General features: G+C 45.3%; 1 protein-coding gene across 1 annotated transcript; it reads left to right on the top strand.

Moving 5' to 3' along the window:
* LOC308171215 (beta-1,4 N-acetylgalactosaminyltransferase 2-like) lies at window positions 1–26,381 on the top strand (the record flags this gene model as incomplete). Its single annotated transcript, XM_080546059.1, has 8 exons — window positions 1–140; window positions 316–460; window positions 987–1,164; window positions 1,779–1,865; window positions 4,403–4,584; window positions 25,050–25,193; window positions 25,564–25,792; window positions 26,197–26,381. 8 exons carry the CDS (start codon window positions 1–3, stop codon window positions 26,379–26,381), a joined length of 1,290 nt encoding a protein of 429 aa, XP_080402185.1.
* Window positions 26,382–26,742: the final 361 nt, after the last annotated feature.

The following is a 26,742-nucleotide window of genomic DNA, read 5'->3' as shown; positions in this document are numbered from 1 at the left end:
ATGCCATCCACCAGCTCCACACCACCGTCCCCGTGCTCCTGTCCAGCAGGCTCGTACATACTGAGAGATCACCTTCCCAAAGGCCAGTATGAGGACCTCGTCCAACGGAGAGCAGAGGAGTACAGGAAACACCTCCTCAGGTGGGAGAGATGGCATTTATAGTGTAACTGTAGAGACTTGTTATGAGCGCAGGATGGCATTTATTATGGTGTGTGTGTGTGTGTGTGTGTGTGTGGTTGTGGTTGTGTGTGTGTGTGTGTGTGTACAAATATTTGAATTAAAATCTACCAAATATACCATGTCTGTCTCTTGTAGGACCAAGTCCAGTCTGAACAGGCTGCTCTTCGCTCCGTCTAACTCCCCTTTACAGTACCCCATCCAGGGATTCACTGTGGTCCCTCTCCAGAAGAGCCTCATACCAGGTCTCTCACACACACACACACACACACACACACACACACACACACACACACACACACACACCACTAGTCATCGTTACTTCCTAAACTAGTTATCAATGGCATTTCCTTCAAAGGAAATTAATAAACTTGTTATTCAGGTAACTTTATTTTCAACATCATTTCAGGTTTAGCTCTGCATGCAACAACAACAACAACAACAACAAATTACCAGGTTGGTTGGAAACTCAAGGGGCTTCAAGGGTCTTCGTCGCTACCGGGTGTAAAAACAACACGTTAGTTGGTGATGGTTCGGAATCTTAAAACCTGTTTTCAGTAAAGGTTTTTCAACATGGATACTGAAAATACATTGAATGAATGAATGATACATAAATGCTTTTACTGAAATTATGTCTATGATTGACCCTTATAGTACAGTGCTTCGCTATTACTGTCTATGGTGGGTCTCATCCAGGAAGTATAAGATGTCTATGGTGGGTCTCATCCAGGGAATATAAGATGTCTATGGTGGGTCTCATCCAGGGAATATAAGCGGTCTATGGTGTGAGCCCTGTTCTGTACCTGCAGGTGAGTGTTCGTGTGTCCAGCGGTGTCCTGGCTGTAGAGGCCCCTGGGCCTGGCCAGGTGGAGGGTCAGGGTCAGGGTCGGATCACTCTCCAGTCCCCCAGCCTCGCTGACCTCAACAACCTCCTGGAACGACTCACCTACACCAGCACTGTGTACCACATACACACTGGAGACCTGGGTAAGACCTGGGTTAGAACTGGGTTAGATCTGAGTTAGACCTGGGTTAGAACTGGGTTAGAATTAGTATAGTCCTGGGTAAGACCTAGGTTAGAACTATGTTAGAACTGGGTTAAACCTGGGTTAGAACTAGGTTAGACGTGGGTTATATAGTCCTGGGTAAGATCTGGGTTAAATCTAGGTTAGATCAAGATTAGAACTGGGCTAGAACTAGGTTAGACCTAGGTTAGAACTAGGTTATACCTGGGTTAGAACCTGGTTTAGAACCTGGGTTATACCGGACCTGTATATGAATCTGCTACCGGCATCAGAAGGTCATAGGTCATACTGGTGATGATTGTGATATGCAGTTGTTTCCTATAGAAGGTCATACTGGTGATGATTGTGATATGCAGTTGTTTCCTATAGAAGGTCATACTGCTGATGATTGTGATATGTAGTTGTTTCACTTCCTAGTCTAGACAAATGCACTTTGTTGTTTTAGTCACTCTGGATAAGAGCATCTGCTAAATGAATGTAAATGTAAAAAGAAACAAGGGGCCTGTTTGAATGTACTTAAAATATATCCTTCTGTACATGATTAGACTTGTCATCTCTCCTCTCCTCTCTCCCCAGCTCACTTCACATATGAACAGCACGAGGCAGTCTTCCCCATAGTCATCGAGCGACCATCGATTCCTGTTTTATATGACATGGGAAAAGGTAGATTGTTTTACTGGTGGATAGAAGGGGCTGTTACCTTTGCCACCCGGTACGCAAGGACCTGTCCCTCTAAGGAAGCAAAACAAAAGCAAAAAACATGTTCAATTGTCTCTTTCTGTTAGCAAGGATCACACTCTCCAGTCAGATGTTTCCCAATTATTCTCAAGGTGTCATTGATGTTTAACCCCATGTGCCCCAGTGTTACGAACCCCAGATCTTATGGCTCTACGTCTAGGGGGTGTAGGGGGGGAGCCGTAACATAAAGGGTGTAAGTAAGTTGCCACTTAGATGTGGGAGGGAAAATAACTAAAGAAAGGCACAACACGAACGAACTAAAGTGCAATGATTTAATAAACAAATGGTGGTGTACAAAAACACAAGCCATAGGACAACAGGTAGACTATGAGCGGTGTCAACCCAAAGAAACAAAATTATAAAGTGAGACCCTACCAGTGATTACAATTCTACATAATGACAGCTGCTCCTTTGCCTAATGTATTTAACATAGATGAGCCTACGTGATGTAATGTATACCCAAGGGTCTCACCTACGCCTGTTTCCTATGGCTAGTGTGTGACAATACAAATAGAAAATAAACTGTAGTCAAATACTAAATCATCTAAACAAACAACTAAATGGAAAATGGAAAAGATACGCACGAAATAACACAAACAACCTAAGAAACTAAGAGTTGACAAACTAACAAACAAAACACAACCAAACAGTCAACTAACAAGGAGACACAATGAGGAACATTTAAACAGACAGGCAGCCCTCTGATTGGATGATGAGCAGCCTTCTGATTGGACAGGATGTTATGCACACCTTAAAACTGGAAAAGCCAAATGTGGTGGAACCCCAGAGAAACAGAGACAGAGGCCAGGAGAATATACAATGATTTATTAAGGATGATATACACAAAGAAATAGGCCCTACACTAACTAGTGGAAAAACAAACACAAGGTGTGATGCAGGCGATAGTTATGGGGTGTGTAATTATACTATGTGTGTGTGCGTGTATGAGGTCAGGGGTGTTGTATTATGTGCTGCGATACTACCCTAGTGAGCAAAGTCCGAGATCCAGAGGGGGTAGTCAAGGGGAATGTCCAGGGGTCGGGCCAGGGAGAGTGATCCAGGAGAGAGTAGTCCAGAGGGGAGTCCAGGGGTCGAGCCAGGGAGGGAAATCCAGAAGAGAGTAGTCAGAGGGGGTCCAGGGGTCGAGCCAGGGAGATCAGTCCGAGAGGGTCCAGGGAGACACAGGAGAGGGTAGCTCGGGCGGAACGAGACACAGGGGTAAGGAGGGAGCCATACAGATAGTTATGTTCAAGCGTTGGATCTCCGTCTGTAGCAGGGTTAAGTAGGCGGCTGTCCAGGTGGTGATTGGGACAGCTGGGCTGAAAGGTAATAGCCCACACCTGCTGCAAACAGAGCCAGAGATCCGGCCCACTCAATCCGGCCGGGAGGGGGCGCCAGAACGAGGCTCACGGGGGCGTGTCAGATTAGGAGGCACAACACAGGAGTGGGATGATGAATGAGGGAATGATTGGCCAATTGACAACACCTGGATGGAGAATGACAGAGGAGAACATAGAAGTGGAAGGAAACACAACAAGAACACATGTGGACGTAACACCCAGCCTGAGCCTCCATAGTATCGCCTCCTCCCATCTGCCCCACTGAACTCTGAATCATACGTAGATGCCACCCCCTCCCCTAAGCGGGCCATATCACTAAATGGACCGCTTAAATACAGTATCTTAGCTGAACTTAAATACAGTATCTTAGCTGAACTTAATTACAGTATCCTAGCTGAATTTGCAAACTATTGATGCAGTCTTTTTCCATCACAGTGTGTACTAGACATGTTGATTTTGTTTCAGTCTTTGTATCTTGGTGTGACTGCTTTTACCAAGAGCTCTGTATGCAATGTAATTTTTGCTAAGTAAATTAACACAAATATAGGATTACTGGCAGCTTTTTTTTGGTGAACAAAATGTGTTTTGTTTTATTTAAGACAAAATGTTCCTGGACAGTCACAACAACAATTTCAACAGACCTGTATCCTAGTATCCTAATTGTAACCTGTTACCACATGATAGGATTGAAGGGAGGACAAAACAAACTATTGTCAAAATATCTACCTTTAAATCAAACAGGATCTCCACCTTCCAATGTGATGTGTTTGACATCACTACAGCGTCTAACCAGAGTGATAATCTGTCCCTGTAGACATCACTACAGCGTCTAACCAGTGTGATAATCTGTCCCTGTAGACATCACTACAGCATCTAACCAGAGTGATAATCTGTCCCTGTAGACATCACTACAGCATCTAACCAGAGTGATAATCTGTTCCTGTAGACATCACTACAGCATCTAACCAGAGTGATAATCTGTCCCTGTAGACGTCACTACAGCATCTAACCAGAGTGATAATCTGTCCCTGTAGACATCACTACAGCGTCTAACCAGAGTGATAATCTGTCCCTGTAGACATCACTACAGCATCTAACCACAGTGATAATCTGTCCCTGTAGACATCAACTCCCAGGTGACCATCGTGACCAAGACGTTCCTGCGGTACAGCGAGCTCCAACGCCTCATCAGCAGCATCAGGACCTTCTACCCAGTCATGAAGATCATCATCGCTGACGACAGCCTGAAGCCTCAGAAAGTCAACAGATCCAATATAGAGCAGTACATCATGCCCCCGGCACAGGTACAAACCACACAAATGTTTCTTGTTTAATCATTTATTTGAGTGTGGAAAATGATGTGGAAAAAACGGTTAATTGTTTAATTGTTAATTGTAAGTTTCAGAAGTGACACATAATCATAACAATAATAACATATGTAATAATAATAATAATAATAATAATACAAGTAAAAATAATAGCAATTAACAGGGCCTTATTCACAATTTATGTGAGAGGCCCCATGGCAATTCATAATTAAAAGCGACCATGTTGTTTGTTCAAATAGTAAACAAAATGGAACCTGGGAGCACTTCACTCTATTGATACTACATACCAAGTTTGATTCTACAGTTCTCGTTCCACCAGCTACTATACATCAAAGCAAACCACTTCCGCAGCATTCTATCAAAGCAGTGTCCTCATTGTTAGAATGCCATTAGAGTTGTTGTGAAACCATCCTCAATCTGACCATTTTTTTTTTTTTGTAATCAATTATTTATTGCAAAACAGTACACATGAAAAACTCACATTAATACACCAAACAAAATAAGTGTCTGCCCTGATTCCCCCCCCCCCTTATCTTAACTCCCCCCCCTCACACACTATAAACACATGAGTAACCCCCCCCCCCCCCCCCCCATGGCGATAACATCCCTTCCACCCCCCCCCATAGTTCTTCATTACACTATATTTGGTATATCATACAATCATAATAATACAACAATTACAGGTTAACTTCACATACAACACAGCCTACAACACAGTCACTCCATCAACTCTTTTATCCTATGTATTGCAGAGGTCCATGTTTGAATTGTCCTTTCTTTAGCTCCATGTATTCTGGCTATAGATTGTTCCATGTATAGTATGTCCAGGAAAGACAGCAGCCATTGTTTACGCGTAAGAGTATGTGGAGGATTCCATCGTAATGCTAACATCTTTTTGGCTGCGGTAAGACCAGCAAATAAAACACGAAACATGGAAGCTGACAGATCTAACGATGAAGTATCATTCAAGATCAATAATCTCGGACAACAAGGTATATGGATCCCCAATAGATTAGATAAAGTGGAAGATATTAGTTTCCAAAATGCCGCCACCCCAGGACATTCCCAGTACATGTGTAAAAAGGAGCCCACATGACCGAGTGAACACAGATCACAAATTGAGGAGGGTATGATTTTCATGAGGTGGCGTCTTCTCGGAGTGAGGTATAACCTGTGTAAGAAGTTAAAGTGAATAAGCTTATGATTAGGATTTTTAGATGTGATATCCAGATTGTCCCAAACAGTCATCCAATCAATATCCCCATCAGAAAAATCAAGGTCTCTCTCCCATACCTGGTGAACAGCAAGAGGTTTACAGGAAGCTTCTAGTAAATTAGTGTATAATTTAGAGACTAAACCCCTTGTCTGTACTCCCACATCTAACATCGTGTGAAGCTCATGGGTATATAGAGATTGTCCCCAGGGAACACCATATGCACGCATGGAAGATCTAAGTTGCAGGTAAAGAAAAAATGAGAACCCTGGTAAATTGTAGGTCATACGCAGATCATTAAACATTCTAAGACCCTCATCATTAGAAATGTCAGAAAGAACATGTATACCTTTATCACTCCATTGGGGATATGAAAAGGGAACTTTTCCGGTTAGAAGAGCGAAATTGTGGAAGATAGGAGTATGGGTGTGCCACTTTAACTGAGAGTGAGTTGCCTTCTCGACAGCCAGCCATACTGATAAAAGAGAGGACATTATAGGGCCCAGCTTAGATTTGGATTGTTTAGTAGATAGACTTGAGTACACTAAGTCCTGTAAGCGGTGAGGGGAAGCCAAATTTTCCTCTATCGCTCGCCATGAAACCGATGCATTACAATCTAACCAGGTTGATAAAGGGCGCAGCACATACGCCCAAAAATACATTTTAAAATTGGGGACAGCTAGACCTCCATCCTGTCTGCTGCGCTGTAGAGTGGATAGTTTTAAGCGAGGGCGCTTGCCTTTCCAAATACATTTTGATATAAGACTATGGATCTTGTCCCAGTAACCCTTGGGAGGTGAGATTGGCAACATATTGGAATAAAAATTTACCCTGGGAAGCACATCCATTTTGACAATGGAGACACGTGCTTGTAGGGAGTGTGGATGAAGTGACCATCTATTCATGTCTGCCTCCACTCTGCTTAAGATGCCTTGGAAGTTTTTGGTTACAACTGAATACAGAGAGGGAAAGATATCTACCCCGAGGTATTTAAAAGACTTAACGACTGGAATGTGAGATGGTAGGGTAGATGGATCAAGAGAAGTACTGAGAGGCATTAATGAAGACTTGGACCAATTGATCTTGTAGCCTGACAGAGTGCCAAACTCTTCAAAAGTGTCCAACACTCTGGGAATGGATGCTGGAGCCTTATCCATATATAACAGAATATCGTCGGCAAATAATGAAATGTGGTGTGATGTATTACAAAACTTGATAGAGGAGATAAGAGGGTGTTGCCGAATCTTTTGAGCTAATGGCTCGAGTGAGAGACAGAATAGGATTGGCGAGAGCGGACATCCCTGCCTAGAGCCCCTTGAAATTTTAAAAGAAGGTGAAATTATATTTCCTGTAGAGACCATAGCTGAGGGGTTTGAATACAAAACTTTGATCAATTTAGTGAAGTCTGAACCTAAGCCAAATTTGTCTAGTACCAGCCACAGATAGTCCCATTCCAGGCTGTCAAAAGCTTTTTCAGCGTCTAATGATAGGACTGCACATGGAGACTTAATATCCTGAGAGAAGTGGAGTACATGGAGCAATCTACGAATATTGTCCGCAGCTTGGCGAGTTTTTATGAAGCCTGTTTGGTCATGATGAACGAGTTTGGTCATATGCACGTCAAGTCTAGAGGCCAGCACCTTGGCATAAATCTTTACATCGGCATTCAATATTGATAATGCTCTGTAGCTGCTACAGAGGGTGGGGTCCTTGTTAGGTTTTAGAAGGAGAGATAGAATGGCAGAGTTGGTGTCCCTATTGAAACACCCTTTCTCAACAGAAGTAGTAATCATGTCTAACATGAATTGGCCTAACACATCCCAGAAGGTAAGGTAGAATTCAGGAGGGATGCCATCCCAACCCGGCGATTTACCCTTCTTCATCTTTTGAATAGCGTTTATCAGTTCCAGGGATATTGGAGTCTGCAGCTGGTCAGATTCGTCCTTATTCAGGGAGGGAAGATCTAGGCTCTGCAAAAAAGTTTTACAATTGTCCCTGTCTAGAATGACCTCGGAAGAATATAGCTTACAATAGAAGTTACGGAATTCAGAGTTAATTGCTTTGGGGTCGAAGATGGTATCATGAGAATCACTAGGCTTGATAGTTGATATGGTTGAGAACTTTTCGTCGTGTTTCAGTCTAAGGGCTAGGAGGTGGCTAGGTCTGGGGCCGTTAAAATAATAATTTCGTCTAGTCTTATGGATTAAGAATTCAGCTCGTCGTCTAAGAAGAGAGTTAAGTCCTAATTTGGTAATACGGATATTCCGGTCCCTAGTTTCAGAGAAAGATATCTGCTGCTGTTTTTCCAGTGTTGCAAGATCGGATTCCATCTCATCAATTCTGCCCAACCGAGTCTTGTTAAGGTGGGATGAAAAAGATATTGAAACGTTCCTGATACACCCTTTCAACGCATACCAAAAGATACGAGGGTCATCAACACTACCAACATTCTCAGATACAAATTTATCAAGCTCGCTCCTAAAATAAGTACAATAATCAATATTTTTCAGAAGGGTTGTATTGAAGCGCCAGCGTGATGCTTTAGTTGGTGTATTAGCTAAAGTCAATTTGACCATAATGACACAGTGATCAGAAAGTGGACAAGGAAACATTAATGCATCATGTAATTCAGAAATGGATGGAGAAATGAAAATGTAATCTATACGCGAGTATGTTTTATGTCTGTTGGAAAAGAAGCTGTATTGTTTAACCGAGGGGTTAATAACTCTGAATGTGTCCAGGAGGTTAAAGTCTGATATAAAACGTGACAGAAAGGCCGATGCTGAATTTTGGGAGTGAGAATGTTGGTCCTGAGGATGTGAGCGATCTAAGGCAGGGTCCAGGGTCGCATTCATGTCCCCACCCATGATCAAAGCATAGTCCTGTAACTCTGACATTATCACTGACAGTTGTTGGAAAAACTCTTTGTCAAAAGGGTTGGGGGCATAAACAGACAAGAACGCCAGCTTTCGCCCAGCAATAATGGTTTTGATCAGTGAGACCCGCCCATCAGCACTGCCAGACTTCTCCAGAACATTTATAGATAGGGAGCGTTTTGTTACAATAAGAGAACCACGGGATTTGGAATTATATGAAGCCGACGCTGCTATACAGTAGTGTCTGTTAGCAAAACTACGTACATCAGCTGCTTTAAGATGTGACTCCTGTACAAATGCTATATCAACCTTCTTCCTATAGAGGTAATCTAGACATGCCGCACGTTTGATCGGGCCATTTAAACCATTCACATTCCAGCTGGCTATTTGAAGAGTTGTCATACTAGATGAGAGTTGGGCTGTGTAGAAAGAGGGGCAACAGTAGGAATTACCCACTCCCTAGAAATGAACAACAGGAGTAGACCTGTGGGTCTGGTAAACAAAGACAGTACATTGTAATGAACATCAATATAGTGAGAACAAGAAGAACTATAACACCCCCCACCCATATCGCCAAAATACCCAGAAATGCCACCAAATAACGTGTGACAATAAAAATAATAATAAAATAAACAAACATATTCCCCATATCCCCAAAAAACATTAGAAACCTGACGCTGAGAACGGGGGCTATAAACACAGTCACCTAGCCCGTTCCCTTAACCAAAACAGTTGCCTACATAGGCAGTATTGGGTAACTATCCCATAAAAATAAAAAACGATATTATTCTGATGCATAATTTTCTATGATAGACTTAATAATTGCTGTATTTTCGGTCCGCTCAGTGGTTTAACACCAACCATCCAACCTGTACTCCTGCGTGTGCGAGAACGATCACAAAATTGCGTTCAGTCCCCAGCCTCCAATGGCTTCTGTGCGTTGAGGAAGTCCTCTGCTTCGGCATGCGAGTCGAAGACACGCTGATGGGAACCGTGGATCACTTTAAGCCTGGCCGGATAAAGGAGGAAAGATTGGAACCCTCGCCTCTTCGCGATGTCCATGGCAGTAGAGAAGAGTCGGCGCCGAGCGATGGTGTGTTGGCTGTAGTCAGCGGAGAAGCGGATGCTCCTCTCGCCGAGGTTGAGCGGTGTCAGCCGGGCAGCTTTGAGGATTCTGTCGCGGTCTGTGAATCGTAACATCTTGCAAATGAGGGTCCGTGAGCCATTGGCATTGGCATTACGGGGAAGAGGGAGACGATGTGCCCTCATGACTTCTAACGCCTCTCCGCTCAAGTTGGGGAACCATTTGGGAAGATTGGAGGAGATGTATTGGACCGCATTGGAACCCTCGTTTCCCTCAGGTATTCCCATAATGCGTATGTTGTCACGTCGGCTACGGTCCTCTAAATCAGCTAGCTTAGTTTCGAGGTTAGCCTTGTTATCAAATGTAGTTTCCTCAGCTTTCTCCATCTTTTTGCGAAGTTCAGTGCATTCACCGCGGAGTTTCTGCACGTCTTTTGTACAGTTAGCTAGGTCGGTCTTGATTGCATCAAGTTTGCCGTTCATACCAGAGAATTGGTTTTCAATGAAAAGACGTTGGTCCGCCATAGCCTTACTCAGCATGTTCGCTAGCTCGTTTGTCTCCACTTCGTCTTGAGAAGATTCTGGGTCAGGAGAGGATGGCTTGGACTTTCTTGTGTGCGGCATTTTGAGCTATGAGTTGTTAAATAACATTTACTGTATCAGAATTATTAAATAAAAGTTTACTATGAGTAGTTTCAAAAGAAATAAGGGAAATAGGGCAGGAGCGAGCGCGCTACGCAGCCATCTCTTCTGCAGGTCACGTGACTCCCAATCTGACCAGTTTTTAATGTAACTGTACCTATGTAACAGGAGGGTGCGGTTGGGGGACCAACCTTAGCAAGACAATGCCACCGTGGGAATTACACCCATAAAAAAGTTTTATTGGAGTTTGATAGAATGCCATTGGAGTTTGCTTTGACGTACAGTAACCACAGAAATGTTCCAGCCACACAGGGCATATAACAACTGGGTTCCAGCAAATGTAACGATGGTCAAACAGCCAAACTTCTTTCATTTAATTCGTTTATTTGACCTGCAGAGAAGACATATAGAACACAATTCTTCTCTGGTCTGCTTGTGAATCCATTGAGGTGGCGGCCATGTTCTACCACCACCATCTATGTACATTTCACATCAGGACAATTTGTTCACAGAAAGAACACAAACTTCCCTCAAACATTACAAATAACAATTACAAACAACATGTGGAGTGACATACCTGCAGAGAAGACATATAGAACACAATTCTTCTCTGGTCTGCTTGTGAATCTGCATGTTCAAAACAACATACAATAAATGTTCTGTTTCACATCATCACAATACATCACATCATCACAATACATGTAAAAACAAACAGCACAGTACTACACCAACACCTTCACCCTACATTACAAGATTCTTCATACAAACAACAAAACACGAGGAGCATTTTACATAGCGCACATACCCATTGAGGTGGCGGCCATGTTCTGACGCACCACCGCAAGTACGGCAACAAGAGAAGGACAAAGAACGTGCAGACCTGCAGTACACCCAAACTCCAAAGGGGGGCTCCAACAACAACCAGGGCTGCTCAAAGCACGGCGAAACTCATCTACATTCACCACAGCTAAACATACATTCCCAACTCTGTTACACCCACCTCCCCTGAATTTCGCCAACCTTGAGCAGCAACTATACATTTAAATACTACTTTTTACTTTTTACACTATTACATAGGGCCGCCAAAGGACAGGACAGCCAACTTGAAAAGTATCCTATAAGGATGAAGTGGAAAGAGAGGTAAACTACCTCTCCAACCAACTACTGGCGGTAGGATGCGTTCTACACCCCACAAGACCCTATTTTCACTGTGTATTACTAGCCTTCAAGAGGCCACAACCTCTTATGAAACAATCAGAATAACGAACAAACCTATATGTCATAGGATGTCAGTGTGCACAGTGTATACATGCACTGAACTGAGCTTCGGCTTATCTAACTGTGGGAAGCCTGGAACACTGACCTGCAAACAGCTCGAATGTTTGACTTAGTGTCTTGAATAATGTCTTGTCCTGACATAGTATATATCAATCTGTCAACCGGTTTGATAAGGCGACCAAACTTGGACTTGACCTGTGTGACTGTACTAGGATGTTCACACTGTGTGACAGAAGCTAAAGTGTCAGTACGCTGTGTGTCACTAGCATCATCTGTCTGATTTGTGTTACCAGAAACATCAGTACAATCATCAGCGCTAACCACAAATCTAGAATCAGAGTTAATGGACTGATCTACCATTTGCTCCTCAGCCATCTGCTCGGGAACCCTCTGAGGGGCAAACGAGACTGAAGACACTACAGTGTTAGTAGCCTCTGTCCGTGAGTGGTCAGGGAATGGTAACTGGGTGACCCACTCCAGGGTTCTTCCCTTGGGATCCTTGGGCTCTGGAACAGTCAAGGGAACATCCCTCTCCCGAACAGCTCTTCCCCCATACTCCATGTCTTCAACCTCCCCTCCCTCACTCCCAGGACAGGAATCCACTCTCTCCGACTCGAACGCGGTTCCTCTACTCACTTCCCCAGGCAAGGAATCCTGTTCCACTTCCGACACGGACATATCACTTGGCTCATTTGATGTATGAACAGCAGACAGGGATGAAACTGGGTCAGAGATCACACTCGTATCATACACCGGCAGAAAGTTCACCAACAACAATAGATTACGGTGGACTACCTTCTCTCGTCCAGTGACAGTGTCTTGTATCCTATATGTGTGAGTCTCAGAGTTCCTATCCACCACAGTGTATACAGTAGACTCCCAACGATCAGCCACCTTTCTCTTTCCTCTCTCTCTCTTGTTCGCCAACAGCACACGGTCTCCGACGTCAATGGTGGGCCCTTTTACTCGTCTGTTGTAGAGCTCTGTGTGACGGTGCTGTTCTTTTATGACATGTTCCTGGGCTATGACCATAGCTTCTCTCAGATCCTTCGTGAGAGACATCACATACTTGTCGTAGCTGACCACAGCTGGATCATTCAGGACTGTCCGGAAGAGTATATCGACAGGGAGACGAGGAGTACGCCCAAACATCAGATAGAAAGGTGCATAGCCAGTTGACTCATGCGCTGTGCTATTGTACATAAACGTCAGAGTTTGCAAACGCCTCGGCCAGTTGATTTTTGCCTCTGGTTCAAGCGCTCGGATCATGTTACCGAGAGTTCTATTGAAACGTTCCACACTACCGTTACCCATCGGGTGATACGGGGTTGTGTGCGACTTTCTGACACCGGAGACTCTGAGCAGCTCACTCACTAGTTGACTCTCGAAGCTAGCTCCCTGGTCGCTGTGGATACGTTCTGGGAACCCAAAGACGCAGAAGAACTTGTCCCATAGAACTCTCGCCACCTGTTTGGCTGACTGATCTTTGCAGGGGAATGCCTGGGCCATTCTTGTAAAATGGTCAGTAACAACTAACACATCAACTGACTTGTTCCTTGAGTCCTCCGCTGACCAGAAATCAATGCAAACCAGCTGAAGTGGCCTGGTTGATGTGATACTCTGCAAAGGCGCCCTCGCAGCAGGTTCAACAGTCTTACTGACAATACACCGCTGGCAGTTACGGACGTAGTCTCTTACGTCTCTGTCGAGGTTGAGCCAGAAGAACCTCTGTCTGGCCAAGCCAAGACTCCTGAACTGACCTTGATGGCCAGCATGGTCATGAACACCTCTCAGAACTTCAACTTTCTTAGACTCAGGAACCACATACTGGCGGCGTTTTGACTTCACGACTTGATCCCTCGAGACTCTGTAGAGTATCCCATTGCTCACAACAAGTTTCTCCCAGTGCTTCAGGTACCTCATGACTGTGACTGATTCCTTATCTCTCTCTCTCCTGGAGGGTCTCCGATGTCTCTCCACATAGTACAAGACTCGAGAGAGAGTTCTGTCTCTGAGCTGTTCATCCCGGAGTTCCTTCTCACTGTAAGCAGGAAGTGAGTCCTGACCACCTGGGACTAACTGAGGCAAATGGTGCAAGACTGCTACAGCACGCGTTCTTGCTCCGACCTCCCACAGATCGTCATATGACTGTAGAACAACAGACACTTCATCCATCTCCATAGACTGAGCGTGGACATGCAGAGGTGATGGGACACTTTGAGCGTAACTCTCTGCCTGGCGTGGAGTGTCACCACTATCATTGGACGACCGGAAGGCGTCCTGTACAGAAGCACTCGACACATCCTGGACTTCGGAGAGGAGATTCTTGTAGGGCTCTTCAAGTAATCTGTGACTGACTCTCTGCTTGACGAAAGGCACACGACTCAAGGCATCAGCGACAACATTCTGTGGGCCTGGCACGTACTTGATGTCGAAGTTATAGCTCGCTAACTTAGCCACCCATCGTTGCTCGCAGCAGTCCAGCTTGGGCTTCGTCATGATATGAGTCAATGGATTATTGTCCGTCCAAACAGTGAAATCATGCCCCTTCAACCAATGGCTAAACTTGTCACAGACACTCCACTTCAAGGCTAGGAATTCCAACCGATGGGCTGGGTAGTTTCTCTGAGACTGAGAGAGGGACTTGCTGGCGAATGCGATTGGCCTCGCTCGGTCTTCACCCTCTTGGATCTGCGACAGGACAGCACCGATGCCATCAAGGGACGCGTCCGTTGACAGCATGAAGGGACGGCTGAAATCAGGGTGAGCCAGGACAGCCGTCTCAACCAGCGCCGTTTTCAGCTTCTGGAAAGCCTGCTCCGTTTCGGGGGTCCAGTCAGTAACCTTCAACTTCCTGCTTTGTGACCTTTGTTTGGACTGTTTCACCTTCCCTTTTCTCTTCTGGCCCGTCAACAGAGAGAAGAGAGGCTTTGCAATAGCGGAGAAGCTAGGCACAAAGTGCTGGTAATAATTGATCATCCCCAAGAAAGATCTGATTCGTTTCTGTGAGGGGGTTACACCGTCCGCTTCCATCAGGTCAGCACTTGTCATCTTTGCGATGCTCTCAACTTTGCTAGGATCAGTCAACACACCGTTGTCATTAATTATGTGGCCGAGGAATTTGACGGATTTCCGGAGAAAAAAACACTTCTTGGGGGCCAATTTCAGGTTATGACCACGCAGTCTACTGAACACCATCTCCAAGCGTTCCAGAGCTGTCCTCTCATCAGGGGCGTACACCAATAAATCATCCAGATAAACCAGTAAGCTCAGATAGTTCTGGTCTCCGAAAATGCTAGTCATCATACGCATGAAGCTCCCAGGACTATTACAGAGGCCCTGCGGGAGGCGATTATACTCATACAAGCCCATAGGTGTTGTAAAGGCAGAGTACTTTCTGTCATCCTCGTGTAGTGGCATGTTATAAAACCCTGAGGTTAGATCCATAGTACTAAACAAGGAGTTACCTCCAAGTGCAGCTAAGCAGTCGGCCTGGTGAGGGAGAGGGTGAGCATCCTTCAGGGTCCTCTTGTTCAGCCAGCGAAAGTCTGTACAGATACGGAGATCTCCGTTCTTTTTCCATACAAGAACCAACGGAGATGCATATTCACTGGTTGACTTCCTGATTATATCTTTCTCCTCCATCTCACTCAGTACTTGGCGCAACTTCTGATACTGACTGGGGGGCACTCGTCTGAATGGGAGCCGGAATGGCCTGTGATCTGAGAGGTGAATGCGATGTATGAAGCCCTTTGCCTCTCCACAATCCAGGTGATGGCGTGAGAAGATGTCCTTGTAGCGCACAACCAGGTCAGCCATCTTGCTTCTACACTGTTCAGACACGTCACAGGAGTGTATGTCGAGCCCACTCAATCCCATGTACTTCAGTTCCTCATCAACAGTGCGGGCCGCATTTTCACTGGACGGGGTTACTTGACAGCAACTGAGTAGTGGGACCTCAGCAGGTCCGGTCTCATCCATGTCCTCGAGCGCAATGCAGGAGAAGACGTCGGCCAATTTAGCATTGCGTCTTACCAAGACGGGCCTGTCGGACGAGTTGATCAGCTTCAATGGAACCCATCCGTCTCCCCACAAAGGAGTAACAACTCTGGCCACCAGAACCCCTCTTGGAGCTGAGCGACACGATGTGGGCTCTGTCATCACAGCGCTACCAGGAGACACAATAGTGGACTTGGGTAGCTTGCCCCACATCAGGTACTCCCGACCAGGCTCAAGACACACGGCTGAGTTGCACCTGACTGTGCCTATCTTGTCAGGTATGACGTCACCTCGCCAACGGTTCAGACCAGCGAGCATCGAGAGAAACTGTTCAGATTCTGGATCGCCAGCAGGACAGGGCGTAGACACAGCCTTCCAGTAGCCATCACATTGCTTATACTGCCGGAGGATATATTTAATAACATTGGTGCCTAGTATCAACTCATCATGCTGGCCTTCAACTACCAGAGTGGGAACCATAATCCTACAGCCATACACCTCCATTTCCACGTTGAAAGCTGACTCAGGCTTGACACGGCGACCACCACAGCCAACAAGCACCACATTTGAACTGAACTGGTTATGCTCTGTAGCAACTCCAACCTCTCTAAGCTTTCCCTCTGCCGTCTTACTCATTGTACAAGCCATAGACCCACTGTCTAGCATAGCATTTAGAGTCACTGTATTACCAACTGTCACAGGTGTGTAGAAAAGGCTGTCACTACCACTAATTGTATGCGTATTCTGATAAACAATATCTTCAGAGTTATCACTTGAGCTTTTGAGAGCTATATACACTGTCTCAGCACTAGATTCGTCCTCACAATGGGAGTTTACTTGGCGACCTATACTTTCTCCCTCTGAATACAGGCCACCTAGTTTCCCTGAGGCTGAGGTGCTCGGGACGACCTGGTGGGACACTCAACTTTTGTGTGACCTGGGGCTAAACAGACAAAGCACAGCCTCTCTGACATGCAGTGTGAGATGGTAGTGTGTCTACTGTCATCACAGACTCGGCAGGCCTTCTCACGGGCGCCACCCTGGTATCTTCCGCCACGAGGAGCACTGTCACGCTGCTGCACTTTCCCCATCATCTGCTCCAGCCTCTCCATAATGCGAGCAAGAATCCTGTCTTCAGATTGCTGAGTGTTCTGGGCCACAGCAGTCGCGGAGGAGTGGTACGGAAGCTGGCCTAAAGCATGGCCCTGGGAAGGAATGAGGGTAGAAGGCGGACACTGTGTGTGGTACACTGGACTATGGGCAGGAGCAGGGGGGTACTGGGTGGAACACTGCTCAGACACAGACTGAATCGAAGGCTCTGAATGAGACTGCACAGTGTGGAGGGCGGTGGCATGGCTCTTCAATGGCACAGAACTACCGGTCCTGCCAGAGGCTCTCAGCTCTCTCTGATAATTATCAATCTTCAACTGTATGTCTCGTGAGCTCCACTCCTCAATAGCCTTGTGTGACGGCCCTGGCCCCATATTGTGTCCTGGCCTGTAATAAACATCTGTTTCCCTGTCTGCAGAGAGTACTCCTGCTGGACAGGGTTACTAATCAGTAGAATGCAGGTCAGCTGGTGGACAGCTGATTGTGCCCCACCTGGTTCCAGGATCCAGGGCATAAAAGATCTATGCAGGCCTCAGTATTGAGGCCCCCTTCTAGGCACCATTATTTTCTATTCTTTGTTTGTTCCTTGTTTCACACCATGCAACACTCACCTCACCACTTTCCACTACACTCACATTACACCACTGATTTACTGACTACCACACCTCATCTTATTATTGGCCTCATTTAGTTTACAATAAACATTTTCTTATCATTACTTACTAAGATCGTGTGTGTGTCTCCCGTTTTTGTCATGGTCATGAGCCTGGCCGTGACAAATTGGGGGCTTCGTCCGTTTTCGTTTTTCTAGCATTATTTTTGATCACCTTTTGGTAAGTAAATATTGCTTTTTTTTCTATTGAATTCTACCCGGTACTTTTTTGCTTAATTGATAGTTAAAACATTGTGGTTCATCATTACTTGTGGTGCGACTCCCATGGCTTGTTGCCTTGATTGGCAGGGGGTGCCTTGTTAAGTTAATAAGCGCGTGTCTCTGTTAGTAGCCTAGGCAGAGATTTTGGTGAATGAACTGCAAACTGGTGTCGTAGTCGATTCCCCACCAGTTCAAAATTATCGCCTGCGGGTGTTTTTTTTTGAAAGCCTTGAGTGGCATATTAAGCATTTTGGAGACACACTTATCGCATTTTTGTATATAATAGCCTATTGTTAATTGATCTGCGCGATCGTTTTGTTTGTAATGGTGCTTAGATAGTTTTTTTTCTATTGGGGCAAGAGGGTGTATACAATTGGCTGTCAGTTGCGCACATGTAGGCTACGGGGCTGCCCTGGTAGGCTTACGGTCTCTCTCCTTTGAGTCTGGCTGAGCGTTTTTCTGTAGTGTTGCGGTACGGCGGCTAGAGCAATTGTCTCGGGGACACATTCTTAGCTGTCAGGTGGGCGACCAGCTTGCTGGGGGTCTAACCGGGCTGACGAGTTAGTGTTTAAAGATCCTCCCGCTAACGCATGAAGACTAGGGTTGAGCTTACTCAGTCAGGTCCTGGGGTAGGCAGTCAGATAGGGGCATGCTCCGTTGCGAGGTTGTCAATTTCCTCTGATGCGCGCTGAGTTGTCAGTGTATACGTCATCTTGGGTCCATAGGCCTACATTGTCCTGTACTTAATATTGTGATTTAATTAAATAAAAATGTCTGGAGTAGAGGGGTTTATAGCAGCTCCATCCTATGACTTATTGTACCGTTTTACTAAAGCTCAATTGTTATTGGTTGCAAAACATTATGATGTAGCGGTGGTAGAACAAAAGAAACATGAGCTTAGGGCATGTTTAGAGTCGAAACTGGTCGAGATGGCAATTTTGCCACAGCCTGTCAAGGGTTCATCTTCGCCTGTTGCTAAGCACCCTTTTACATTTGACCAGGAAAAAGAATTGCTCAAACTGAGATTAGACCAGGAATTTGCACTTGAGAAAATGAAATGTGAAATCCAAATGCAAACTGTGGAGTTAGAGAGACATAGGTTGAATTTGATTGAAGGCGGTAAAATCAGTAGTGAAGTCTTAAGTAGTGGGGGTTCTTTTGCTTCCAGGGGAGCAAATAGAGGCTTATTTGATATAGCAGGAAACTTGAAACTTTTACCTAAATTTAATGAAAGGGATCCTGACTTGTTTTTTTCGTTGTTTGAGCGCGTCGCTGACACTCGTGGTTGGCCAGATGCTGAACGCACCCTCATGTTACAATGTGTTTTTACAGGTCGAGCACAGTTGGCATATTCGTCCCTGAGCCGTGAGGATTCTCTGATTTATGAGAAAGTGAAGTCTGCAGTGCTTAAATCTTATGAACAGGTTCCGGAGGCCTACAGACAGAAATTTAGGAATTGGAGGAGAAACAAGAGTCAGACACATCTTGAGTTTGCAAGAGAATTAGTTTTGCATTTCAATCGCTGGTGCAAGGCGTCTGATGTAGATGATTTTGATGATTTGTGTGATCTGATTGTACTGGAGCAATTTAAAAATGCTATTCCCCAGAATATAGCCACTTATATTAGTGAAAAGCAGGTGACTACTCCTGCTGAAGCTGCTGCGTTGGCAGATGATTTTACATTGACTCATAGCAGGGGTAAGTTTGGAGAGCCGCGCATGTTTGGTGAGTCTCGCGCTTATGTGCCAGAGTCTGGGTTTCAGAGGAGTACCTTTGGTTTTGATATGCCACCTGCTGGTCAGTCAGTTGCAACTGATTTTAGTCGTAGAGGTCAGAATAGTTCAAGGAGTTATGAGAATCAGAATAGTTCAAGGAGTTATGAGAATCAGAATAGTTCAAGGAGTTATGAGAAAGTGTGCAGTCACTGCCATAAAAAGGGGCATGTTAAATCTGAATGCTATGCTTTAAAGTCTAGAGGTAAGCCTTGGGCTCCAGTGTCTCATGGGGATGGGGCTAAAGGGGCTGGTTGCGCGGCGCCGGTGGTGCAGCGGGTTAAGTCTGCTGCCCAAGCCTGTGATTCGCTGTCCCAGGTGCGCTCTACACATGTTGAGTCTCCACAATCCTCTGACCTTGAATCTTACTTGCCATTCCTTACAGATGGTTTGGTGTCCCTCGTCGGTGGGGATGAGAAGGTCCCAGTAAACATTTTACGGGATACTGGGGCATTTGATTCGTTTATTTTAGCTTCTGCTTTGCCATTTTCTGATGCCTCTGACACAGGTGACTCCATTCCCATTCGTGGTATGGGTTTGGCTGTATTGCATGTTCCTCTGCACAGAATAATTCTTTCATCTGATTTGTTTCAGGGTGAGATGACTGTGGGTGTGCGCCCAGCGTTGCCCTGTGAGGGGGTGACCATGATCATGGGTAATGGCTTGGTTGGTGCACGAGTGTGGGCAGATGTGGCGCCACCTGTGGTGGTTACGTCTGTGCCAGTATTTAAAAGCAAGCCTGATGAAAGTGAACGGGAGTTTCCTGAGGTGTTCACTGCGTGTGCCGTAACTCGTGCCATGAGCCGTGCCACGCCTGACCCTGACAAAATGGTGGATGATGTGGAGCATGTGATATCACTGTCTGATTTTCCCCTGTCTGTCCCTCACAGTGAACTGGTGAGAGAGCAGCGGGCAGATCCAAGTCTGAAAGAGCTGTTTGAGGGAGCTCTCCCTGCTGGGGGGGTGAGGAACAGCGCCCATGCCTATTTCATTCACAATGAGGTATTGGTGAGGAAGTGGGTTCCCCATGGCGTTGAGTTTGTGGGAGACCCCATTTACCAAATTGTTGTGCCCTCCAAGTATCGCAGCTTGGTTCTGCAGGTGTCACATGATGAGGGTGGACACCTAGGAGTTTCTAAGACCTATGATCGCATCCTCCGTTACTTCGTTTGGCCTCGCCTTAAGAGGGATGTGGCAGCCTATGTAAAAACATGTCATACATGTCAGTTGACAGGAAAGCCGAATCAGAGCATTACACCGGCTCCATTGAGTCCGATTCAGGCAACCAGTCAACCGTTTGACCATCTCATTATTGATTGTGTAGGTCCCCTCCCTCCGTCTCGTACTGGGGCTAAGTATTTGCTGACAGTTATGTGCCAGGCTACCAGGTATCCTGCAGCTTATCCCTTACGCAATATCACCACCAAGTCTGTAGTCCGTGCCTTGACTCAGTTCATTTCAATCTTTGGCATACCAAAAATCATCCAGTCTGACCAGGGTTCTAATTTCTCTTCCCATCTGTTCGCTCAGGTCCTGAAACAGCTGCGCGTTAAGCACAACAGGGCGTCAGCCTATCACGCGCAGAGCCAGGGCGCATTGGAGCGATTCCATGCAACTTTGAAATCTTTGTTGCGCGCCTACTGTACTGAGCTGGACGGAGATTGGGAGGAGGGGCTTCCTTGGATGATGTTAGCCGCCAGGGAGGTGAGCCAGGAAAGTACGGGTTTTAGTCCCAATGATCTGGTGTTCGGACACACAGTACGTGGCCCCTTGGCCGTTATCCAAGATGATTGGAAAGAGTCCGAACCACCAAAAAACTTGCTTAGTTACGTACTCGGCTTTAAGCATAGGCTTTATGAAGCCGGTGAGCTGGCAAAAGAAAAACTAGCTAGTGCACAAAAGAAAATGAAACGCCTTTATGACCGCCGAACTGAGCCACGGAAGTTTAGCCCGGGTGATCAGGTTCTGGCACTCTTGCCCATGGTTGATTCCCCCTTTTGTGCTAAATTTACTGGTCCACATACTGTAGTAAAGCAAGTGTCTGATCTTAATTACCTGATTGCTACACCTTTGCGTAGGAAGCCTAATCAGCTCTGCCACATTAATTTATTGAAACCGTATTATGACCGTGTGTCTGATTCTGTGGAGCAGGCGTCAGTTCCTGTTCGTCCGGCGTGTGTAGCCAGTACAGTAGGGGATTCCCCTCAGGTGGTGGCAGAGCCTGAGGAGGATGGCCTATCCAGTCCCGGCCAGGAGTTGTTGACTGGAAGATTGAAAAATTCAGAGTCCCTTCGTGATCTTGGGAGCTCGTTGGGGCATTTAACAGAGGTTGAACGTACCCAACTGCTGCATCTTGTTAAGGATTATCCATCCATTTTTACGTCACATAAAAGGGAAGGACATTGTAGTGGCAGATGCATTGTCCAGGGCCCCTTGTTAAAATTGTTTTTGTGTTAACTCATTTCCTGTTTTTACCCTTCTACTGTTCCTGCTCCTCTTAATTATGGCTTCATAGGTACCTGTTGCCGAGGTTGGAGTAATGGTGGTTGGTCCTGAATACAGGTGATCTGGGTTTGTTCGTTTATATATTATTTTACTGTGGTGTGTTTCCCTGTTGTTCAGTGTTCCCTTTGGGACCCTGTTTCTATGGGAGGGGGTGTGACGGCCCTGGCCCCATATTGTGTCCTGGCCTGTAATAAACATCTGTTTCCCTGTCTGCAGAGAGTACTCCTGCTGGACAGGGTTACTAATCAGTAGAATGCAGGTCAGCTGGTGGACAGCTGATTGTGCCCCACCTGGTTCCAGGATCCAGGGCATAAAAGATCTATGCAGGCCTCAGTATTGAGGCCCCCTTCTAGGCACCATTATTTTCTATTCTTTGTTTGTTCCTTGTTTCACACCATGCAACACTCACCTCACCACTTTCCACTACACTCACATTACACCACTGATTTACTGACTACCACACCTCATCTTATTATTGGCCTCATTTAGTTTACAATAAACATTTTCTTATCATTACTTACTAAGATCGTGTGTGTGTCTCCCGTTTTTGTCATGGTCATGAGCCTGGCCGTGACACTTGCATTCCAGAATACGGGATAGTCCAGAGTCCGGGCAATGCCTGACAAACATCCGTGCTACCTCTTCACCCACGTTCTCCATCCTCCTACCTTGTCTGCGAAGGCCCTCACCAGCTACATCAGCTGCTTTGTTGATCCTCAACCAGTAGTCTACAGGGTTCTCATTGGGTCTGGGTAGAGTGGCATAGAAATCTGACAACGGGAGGCATGATGACACATCACTGAAGTACTTGAGAAGGATATCATAGATGAGATCAGGGTTCTGCTTCACATCAAGTGTCTGATCGCTTCGCAAACCAACCCTCACAACATCCTTTGCCTTACCCATCAGCCTTGCCAGTATCTCCTCAGCCTGTTCATGCATTGGACATTTCTGCTTTCTCAGATAAGCTTTAGACATGTCAATCCAGTCCTGGACTGAACACTTATCAGAACTATCACCTCGGAACATTGGTGGTTCCCTGTCTGATGTTACATTCACAGTAACGCACGGAACCTCCTGTCTAACAACATTAGGATCAGTTACAGGATCTGGAGGCGATGTGCAGTTGAGGTGTGCACTGCTCATACTACTTGAGTGAACTACACCAGCTGAAATTAACTTGGTTACAATGGACTCGCCAATCTGAGCACCTAGCTGACCCATCATGTCTGAAAGGTGATGAAGAGCTTCAGTGTCATTAACACTGGGTGTGGATGTGGGAGGAGCCTCCCCTGTAAACTGTCCGACAGCAGCACAACCTGGGTCCTGACCTGACCCTGTGCCTCTACCACTGTCAGTAAACAACTGGGAACACCCCACCTCCCTACTATTGACAGCACTGTCAATGTCTATGACAGCACTGTCTGCTCTGCTCTGACATGCCCCCCATGCACCCCTCCCCATAGGCAACACTGGACTGGCAAAAATCTCATCATTAAAACCTGGCCTCTGAGCCATAGTGGTACAGACTTGCGTTGTGTAATATTACTGAATGAAAAAAATAATAATAATAATAATGTTTAAAAAAATATATAAAGTTACAGCAGGACATAAAAACCAAAACAATCAAAGCACTTTTTAAACTGATGTAATCACAGACCTCAGACTGAATGACCATTTACTATAATACTCTGACCACACTTGATCTATCACACTAAGACCTGGCATCCACGCAGCATCCACGGAGATCGGCGTTCAGCTGATCTTGAGATCCGGGTCACGGCACCAGTGTAACGATGGTCAAACAGCCAAACTTCTTTCATTTAATTCGTTTATTTGACCTGCAGAGAAGACATATAGAACACAATTCTTCTCTGGTCTGCTTGTGAATCCATTGAGGTGGCGGCCATGTTCTACCACCACCATCTATGTACATTTCACATCAGGACAATTTGTTCACAGAAAGAACACAAACTTCCCTCAAACATTACAAATAACAATTACAAACAACATGTGGAGCGACATACCTGCAGAGAAGACATATAGAACACAATTCTTCTCTGGTCTGCTTGTGAATCTGCATGTTCAAAACAACATACAATAAATGTTCTGTTTCACATCATCACAATACATCACATCATCACAATACATGTAAAAACAAACAGCACAGTACTACACCAACACCTTCACCCTACATTACAAGATTCTTCATACAAACAACAAAACACGAGGAGCATTTTACATAGCGCACATACCCATTGAGGTGGCGGCCATGTTCTGACGCACCACCGCAAGTACGGCAACAAGAGAAGGACAAAGAACGTGCAGACCTGCAGTACACCCAAACTCCAAAGGGGGGCTCCAACAACAACCAGGGCTGCTCAAAGCACGGCGAAACTCATCTACATTCACCACAGCTAAACATACATTCCCAACTCTGTTACACAAACACTTGGCAAAATGCTAACACTACTTTATTACAATAAACAAAAATACTGGGCTAACTGGGGGGAGGTATACTAGCTATACAAGCTGGGGGCTATCCACTTGTGCAACTTACCACATCACGTGTATACACACTCTGAAATACAGCAAGCAAATAGTGCAAAAAGTGGTAATCACACAGTGCAACTAAGATCATCACGCTCACACATACAAATAATGTAATTAAGAATACAAGATCATACCTCTGGATCAAATGGGAAGGGACTGAGAGCCTGGACAAGCAGGGAGTCAGATGAGCAAATGCTGTCTCTCTTGTGGCTCATCGTCAAATCCTGCAGCCTGCATATGACGATGAGGTCAATTCCACTTATTACTGTAATTTACTATTAAAAATTGTCTGCAGAATCAAATTTTTCTAACACAAAATTCACTAGTAAGATTATCTATTTCTACATGGTATTATATGGCATTGACACAACACTAGGACATAGGCCTTTCAAAGTTGGCAATTTCTAACACTTGCTATAGCACCCCCATTAGGCCAATATTAGGTAGTATTAGTCCCCTAATAATACAAATTAGAATTTGTATTATAATAATAACTATTTATATTAACTGTTTCCTGGTGGCTCTGTTGTCTTCAGGGCTGGTTCGCTGGCAGGACCCTGGGCGTCTCCCAGGTAACCACAAAGTACCTGCTGTGGGTGGATGATGACTTCCTGTTTACAGCGCAGACCAAGATCGAGAGTCTGGTGGAGGTGATGGAGGCGATGCCTGAACTGGACGTGGTGAGGAAAAACTGGTCTTTATCGGTCTTTACTGGTCTTTACTGGTCTTTACTGGACTCTACTGGTCTTTATCAGTCTTTATCTGTCTTTACTGGTCTTTACTGGACTCTACTGGTCTTTATCCGTCTTTACTGGTCTTGATTGGTGTTACTGGTCTTCACTGGACTCTACTGGTCTTTATCCGTCTTTACTGGTCTTTACTAGTCTGTACTAACAAACATGACACTCTTATTGTTTTCAACAAAAATGCCAATGGTTTCTACTACAATACCATGACCAAAAAATAAAACCTGGATTCAAACCCAGTCTGTCTTGCAAGCATTGACCTTTTCACCAACTCAATCTGTTACCTCTCTCTGTGTGTGAGCAGGTGGGCGCGTCTGTGGCCGGCAACACCTTCCACTTCTCCCTGGTCTACGAGGAAGGCGACGGGGAAGATGGCGGCTGTCTGTATAGGAAGTCAAAGATCAAATACCAAAGCCTTCCTGGTTTCCCACAATGCTCTTTCACCGACGGGGTGGTCAACTTCCTCCTGGGTCGCACAGACGCTATAAGGAGAGTTGGCTTCGACCCCCTGCTGAAGAGAGTGGCACACTCGGGTGAAATATTATTATATATTATAAAATTATATAATATAATATTTTATTTGTTTATCCTCATTATCTATTCCATAAGCAACAGCAGGGCTGCTCTTCCTGGGGTCCACACAAATCATCTAATTTAGTTGCACTCTCTTCCCATGCTAACGGTTTATTTAAAGTCACCAAGGTTTTATGAAAGGGGCAATCTGGGAATCAAAGTACCAATACAAAAAAATAAAATATGGATATAGCAATCCCAGATTGTCTCTTTTAAATATATATTTTTTGCTTGACCTTGAACAAGTTGTTGTTTTAACCCCATTACGAATGCTTCAGGTATTATTCAGTTATTGGGAATTATCGCTACAGTATACTCATCCATCCTTCTTCTTTCTCCTCATCCCTCCCTCCCTCTGTTTCAGAGTTCTTCATGGACGGCCTGGGCAGCCTCCTGGTGGCCACCTGTAGTCATGTCAACATCGCACATCAGCCCAAGAAGGCAGGAAACAAGCTGTACTCTAACTTCCGTTACCTGAAGGATGATCGTGAATTCAAACTGGGCCATCACTTCTTCAAGAACCATCTGAAATGCATTCGTTATGGATAGATATAAGTCTAGTGTCCCAGGAAATATATTCATATGTGGCATGAGGAATTTCTCTGGTTATTTTAGTTTTACGCCCCAAACATTCTGTCCACGTCAGCCAACTGTCCTGAATCAGAATCAGAATCAGAATAGCTTTTATTACTCCTTTTTACACATGTACTGGGAATGTCCTGGGGTGGAGGCATTTTGGAAACTAATATCTTCCACTTTATCTAATCTATTGGGGATCCATATACCTTGTTGTCCGAGATTGTTGATTTTGAATGATACTTCATCATTGGATCTGTCAGCCTCCATGTCTCGTGTTTTATTTGCTGGTCTTACCGCAGCCAAAAAGATGTTAGCATTACGATGGAACCCT

This window comes from Nansenia antarctica (genome assembly GCF_963989245.1).
Source record: "Nansenia antarctica genome assembly, chromosome: 15".
Taxonomy (NCBI): Eukaryota; Metazoa; Chordata; class Actinopteri; order Argentiniformes; family Microstomatidae; genus Nansenia; species Nansenia antarctica.
This window is presented reverse-complemented; position numbering and strand designations above follow the sequence as displayed.